We start from the raw sequence: 6,262 nt of genomic DNA, 5'->3' as shown, positions 1-6,262 counted from the left end.
ATGAGAGATGATTTCAATCTTAGCATGTTCCTGTGTATGTGTATAAAACTAGGTACAATGGTCTGGGGGTGGACCAATGGTGGCTCACTGTACGATGTTGCGAGAGGTGTGGACAATGGTGTAGGTGACAGTTTGATATTGTGTGGAACACAACAATAATTTTAATGCAAATGTACGTTGACCTTTGGAGAACCTGCAATAAGATTCATTTTGGGGAGTTGGGGAGAGTGTGTAGGGGGGCTGGGAATCCGGGAAGAGTGGGTGCAGGTGGGTGGGTCGGAGTGAGCCATTCCGAATACACTATTGTCATTCTGACAGCATCTAGTTTTAAATGAAGCCATCAGCATAATATAATTTGTTTTAGTGTCACAAAATACAAGAGGTAACAGGAATTCATTATTATGGTTTTGTCATTATTATTTAAAGTGATCTGACATCTTTTTCTCTCAGCATTTTCTATATTTTTCCTGTAAAACATGGACAGGATTCATTTTGTCAGGACCTTTGCACTTTTTAAACCAATGCATTTTAATCCATGCACAATCCTTTTAAAGACAGTAAAGTGAATGGCTTCATTCTCCATTTACTTCTGATTGCTTTAAGGATATCTCAAATAATTAAGACAGCTGGTAGCTTGGTTAACGACAGAGATACACTTAGTAGCCTGAAGATCTGGATATGGTGGAAGGGCTCAACTGTTGTACCTTTTAGTTCCAGTTAATGGAAAACTGCTGATCAGGTAATGGCAAACTGCTAAACAGGTAAAACTGTAGGAGTATGTAAAATAAAATAATAATAAAAAGAGCTAAGCAATAAAATAAATATTTATAATTGCCAGCACAAGTCATGTTTTATAAAACATCTTTGTTTTCCCAAAATAAGAAAAATATCACAAACAACACATCGACCACAGTCACCACAAAACAGGTTTTAGGCGCGTAATTAATGCACACAGAAATAAATAAAAACTACTACATTTAGTAGGAAAGATTTGATTAGTTGGAGAATGAAAATTATATTTTAGCTGCTACATTGTGGATCTTTAAGAGGGACTGGGGTGTTGAATGACCAAGAATAATCAAGTGGTAGGAATCTAGGGAACAACAAATGGCAAGATACTCCATTGGTCATTCTGCTCTAGATTGTGTCTTAAAAGTTTATTTAACACTCTGATTTTGCTACCAGGGAGAAATGAGTGTTGAATTAATGAAAAATCACTGAAATGTCCAAAACCAATGAAGATCTGAGCTTGGAATGGGTTTTCACCACTTGTCTTGGAACAGTACAGCACTGTTTTAGTCATTGGAGTCAGCACCCAGTAGGAAAGTCTTTGTAACAATTGTATCTCCAAATCGACGAATTTTGGAAACTGTAGTGGCGATACGATGCTGTGTCGGGAGCTTGGTTCATCTTACATTAACTGCTCAGAACTTCAGGCTGGGCCCCATTAGCAGGTTGAAGTTGTGCCTTCAAACCCATTGTCTCTCTGATTTTGTAAGAACTGTGGATATAAGTCCCTGCTTATTCTAGCCAGCTGGCTGCTGTTCCTAGAGCAAATCAGCCTGTTCCTCCAGCATTTTGTTTATATAGCTGCAGGTCCTCCATCTTCTCCTGTAGCATGGAGACTGGCATGGAGACCCCGCGTGATCGCTGTAGCCTGGCAGAACGAGACTTCTTCCCCACTGTTTGTATTTTTGGGTCATGCACAGCGTCCTGAGGGGTGGAGAAAAGTCTTAATTTACCAAGAGCTTACTGTAACTTACACTACTGTATAAAAGTCAAAGCACATGATGCATAAATAATCATAATGTTGGTGTAAAAACTATGATATTGTCTGGCAAAGTGTGTAAGCTTATCCATTTCATACCCTCTCCTAAAGTCCTACAGTGGTGGTAAATTTTAACTAAATACATGGAATGGCTGGGGTGCCCCTGAAGAGAGGTTTTAGGAACTGAAGAGGTGTTCATCTAGATATCCAAACAAAATATCATTAACCATCTGAAGAACAGGAAAAAAAAATCTTGTTAGTTTTTATTGTGTTACTTTTAAACATTTGCTTTGACTGCCTAAGACTTCTGCCCAGTACCGTATATGATAATTTACAGATCTTTTTTATTAGAACTTCCTAAGTAACACGCAGGATAGCATTTGCTGTCTGTAATTCTGTCTGTAATGACATACAGCACCATGTTTACCTTTCCTGGAGATGAACCCAGGGCTTGTGAATTTGCCTCGTCCCCCCTTTTGTTAACAAGCCCCGGTGTCCACACCCCTGGGTCTGTTTGGGTGGATCGATCCAAACGCTGAGAATCCCGCTCATTTGCCTGTGCTGGGAAGGCCTCCTCCATGAGCTCTGCTCCATCACTTGGTGGGAACACAAAGCTGTCCTCTTCGGAGCCTGATCGGACACACGCATTTATACGGCAATACATGGGTCATGTACTCAACACCATCTGACAAAGTACATAAACGTACAGGAGACGGTGTGTCTGAACTGCAAAGGGGACTCACTACAGCTGTGACCTTTAGCTCTGTGATCAGGAGCAGGAGTGCAGGGACAGGACCCTCCAGAAACCTTGACCTTTCTCACACACTCCATCCCGACTTGATCCTTACATTGCCTGTGACAGTTTACCCCGCAGTCTTGGAAAGGAAACAGGTATTAATAAAGCTTTATCTCATAGCACATAAAATCAATAAGGAAGCCATTTTCATATGGTGCTCTCCCTTGTAGTTTCATATGAGAACATGCTGTGTCCTTCCTTTACCAGCTTTTTATAAAACAAACTTTATGTTTTGACACTGAAGTCTGTGATAGATTAAACTTTATATTATAGTATGCTATGTTATAGAACAGTGCTGTTTATAAACTGTTCTCTCGAACAAAGGGTTTCAATAATTATCATAAATGCTGAGTAGGAGAGTCAAAAGCTTAATTTCCTTTAGGTCTGGTGGGTTCTAGAGCTGATATTCCTTACCCGTAAACCTATCTTAGCTATATAATTTAGTCATACAAATAAAAGTTCAGTGCTTTTCATCTGAGGTACAACCAGTCTTCGGGTTAAAAAAGTTTGACTTATGGACAACTTGTACTTACAAATGGACTGCCATAAAGTCTATTATATTAAAAATTTGAGTTAAATACAATGGTTCGTAATAACGACTGTATGCACTTTGTGACGCTGGTAAAGTACAATACCGTATGTAATTACTTTTATTATTACTGAATTATTATTAAGTATTTTATTATTACTGGTCCAACATACCTACAAATTCGGCTTAAATACAGATTTAGGGAATGTCCGTAGCCTGTAAGTCTAAGGTCTTATTTTTATTTCGCTTATTCTTCAGTACCTAGCTGGCTATACACAGATGCTCCACTACTTACGAATGAGTTACGTTCCGAACGGCTGTCTAATTATTTGACAAAAAGTACTCAGTAGGGGCATTGAAACTAAATAATTATTTGACAAATGATTGATTAGTGGTGGAATGGGCTTCTTACCTTTGCACCGATAACCCTGCTTAATTACACCCCAAAGCTGTAATGGATAAGAAACAGAAAAACAATCAGAGTGACAGACACCTCTGCTGTATGGGAAGATGACAGAGAGCAAGTCAATATAAGAAGCAAGGAGAAATTCCCACACACAAAGCCTCTGCAGGTGTTGCAGAAGGTGGGCTTCTTGTACGTGGTCTCATGGAAATTGTGCAGAAATTTGAGGCCTAGCTTGGCGCACACGGACATCCCCCTCATGAAGTAGGAGTTGATTTCATTCCGGCTAATTTCTCCTTCCCTAAAAGTGAAAATGCATGAGATGCGACCGTTTCAGTTTTACATGCGTCTTGTAATTTATTCACTTTATTTTCCCTTTTATGTAACTGGATATTAGATTAAAACCAGCATATCTGACCTGTCACCTTCATGAGTACAGAAGGAAAAAGGAAAACTGGCGGCGATTTTCTCAAAGTCCTCTAGGGAAATGTAACCATCAAGGTTGTGATCGTAATTCTTCATTATGGACTGCAGGAGGCGACATACAAAAACAATGGCAATTATCACCCAGGAAAAATGGGGAATTCGCCATTACTGTATGAATCTTGAATAATCATGGGGTCTTTAGAACTCACATCAACTGTTTGTTTCACATGTTTAGAGATGGTGTCAGGGTCAATTCTAGGTGTCACTCCTGATCCCCATTCTGCTATTACTGGAACTTTGACTGGCATAGCAGGCTTCAAGTAAAAAAAGAGGGGAAAAGAAGGGTTTGCGATACATGCTCACAGTAATTGGTGTCATGAACAAACTAAGATGATACCAAAGTTTCACTAACCTGTATCTTGGGGTTCTTGGGTTCCTTGGCATACGACAGCTCATATATCTCATCATCAGTGTAATACAGGTCTAGAGACAGCTGAGGAGGCACATCAAAGACAGCGAGTCACTGAAATGTTTGGGGTAAAACACAAACACAAACCAGAAGAATCTGTGTTGTAGTTGAAAACAAACTAATGGAAGAACGGAATTTTCTGCAACCCTGACCAGAATAACCGGTGAAAAGATGGATGGATGGATATACAACTTTTTTAGCTAAGAGAAAAGAAAGCTATATACCCCACTCATTACACCTATTACGATAAAAAAAAAAAAATTGTTGTCTACAAGAACTGAAACTATTAGACTTTACAGCAACAAGTTGTTAATTCTTCGAAACAGTATTATATGCAAATAACACAAGTAGGCCTGTCACGATAACAAATTTTGCTGGACGATAAATTGTCCCAAGAATTATTGCGATAAACAATAACATTGCAGTGACGTCATATCCGCCAGTGCGAAATACGGCTCACTTGCTTCCGGTTTGAGTAACTATGAACGCAAGAAAGGGTAAACTTGTGTTTCAGAAGCTAAAAAACAACAATAATAACTTCCTAAGTGTACCACGTCCTCAAAATACAATTAAATTTTAAGTTTCCACGCAAACCTCTGGGAAATTCGGCAAATCCAACATATTTATACTCACGTTTCATATAATTTATTGCCACATTTTACTTTACCGCTTATAGTGAACATGTCTGCCTGGGCGAAATTGATCATTATAATCAGTTGATCATCATAACCGATTTTTTATTCTTCTTGTCTCAGTCTAACTGACACGTGTATATTTCTTACATGAATAATAGGTAATAAAACGGACAGCGTCACTAATTTTTATTGCAAAATATAGTACAACCGTTTCAAATGCTTTTCAAATTACAGTACTGTACAAATTAAATTACTAAACTGTGTATAATTAAAATACGCTATATAATACAGTATAATATTCTGTACCTAAATATTAAATTTTATTTATACAGCGTATTTTCACATTGTCTGAAAGCGTTCGCTGCAGCATCTCCGTGGCTCGTTTTATGGCTGTTTATCATAAGCTTTGATGAGTCTATATAACACAAATCTGAATATTGAACAGCTTTAATTAGAACTCTGACAAAGTACCAGTGCTGCCATACTTTTACACTACGATGTTTGTCGTGCTTCTTCATGGATCTGAAGAAGCAACCTCTCCTGTTCCCGTGTTTCTGTTTGACACTAAGAACAGCAAACACAGATTAACGCAATGTGTACTTAAGCACATATAGAACATACTAATTAAGTTAAACATTCTCCGCTAGAATGACTGGGGATGTTCATAGTTACTTCATTGCCACATGCTAGGGTTGCCAACCGTCCCGAATTGTCCGGGACATCCCGCAATATGGGCGATTTTGATTCGTCCCTTCACTGTTGGCAACCTTACCACATGCATACACTATCACTGTCTGGGAGTAATGTCTATTAGGGTGAGCTATAGCTAACACCAGCCACAAAGTCACAGACCGGAAATGAGCGAGCCGCATTTCCATGAACGCGGAAGCTGACGTGCAAAGAGCCCACTGACACGAGAGTTCACGACTCATTACTAGTTATGTGTTGTTCGCGAACGAGACGGCTCTTTGAGCCGACTCTTTTTAGTGAACGACGGGAGCCGGCTCCTATTCAAGAGCCGTTTTATTAATGTTTATAGAATTGTTCGGGTTTTTGAGGTGACTAAACATTAAGGACGACTGTGACAGGTGTTGTGCCAAAAAGTGACTGTCTGTAAGAAACTGATTACGATCCGCGGGAGCGCGCACAGCCTGTTCAGGACGCATCGCAGTTTCTGTGCGACTAAGGCGGGTAATTTCGATATCAATCGTCTTAAAGTGCAAAAAGTATACAGTA

At 39.3% G+C, this 6,262-nt stretch overlaps 1 protein-coding gene across 5 annotated transcripts in view; it reads right to left on the bottom strand.

Moving 5' to 3' along the window:
* Positions 1-503: 503 nt before the first annotated feature.
* The window catches only part of LOC111838048 (RAS guanyl-releasing protein 1-like), a 17,949-nt gene continuing 12,190 nt past the window's right edge, over positions 504-6,262 (bottom strand). For all 5 annotated transcript variants that reach the window (XM_023800613.2, XM_023800611.2, XM_023800612.2 and 2 more), the window contains 8 exons: positions 4,335-4,415; positions 4,132-4,236; positions 3,915-4,024; positions 3,653-3,797; positions 3,506-3,542; positions 2,512-2,643; positions 2,196-2,398; positions 504-1,713 (listed from right to left, as the gene is read on the bottom strand). In XM_023800613.2, coding sequence (XP_023656381.1) covers positions 1,558-1,713; positions 2,196-2,398; positions 2,512-2,643; positions 3,506-3,542; positions 3,653-3,797; positions 3,915-4,024; positions 4,132-4,236; positions 4,335-4,415 — 969 coding nt within the window. In that variant the 3' untranslated portion in view covers positions 504-1,557. The remainder of the gene's footprint in view (positions 1,714-2,195; positions 2,399-2,511; positions 2,644-3,505; positions 3,543-3,652; positions 3,798-3,914; positions 4,025-4,131; positions 4,237-4,334; positions 4,416-6,262) is intronic.

Source organism: Paramormyrops kingsleyae, chromosome 18 (assembly GCF_048594095.1).
Source record: "Paramormyrops kingsleyae isolate MSU_618 chromosome 18, PKINGS_0.4, whole genome shotgun sequence".
Taxonomy (NCBI): Eukaryota; Metazoa; Chordata; class Actinopteri; order Osteoglossiformes; family Mormyridae; genus Paramormyrops; species Paramormyrops kingsleyae.
Note: the sequence above shows the minus strand (reverse complement) of the source record. Positions and strands in the feature narration are given on the sequence as shown.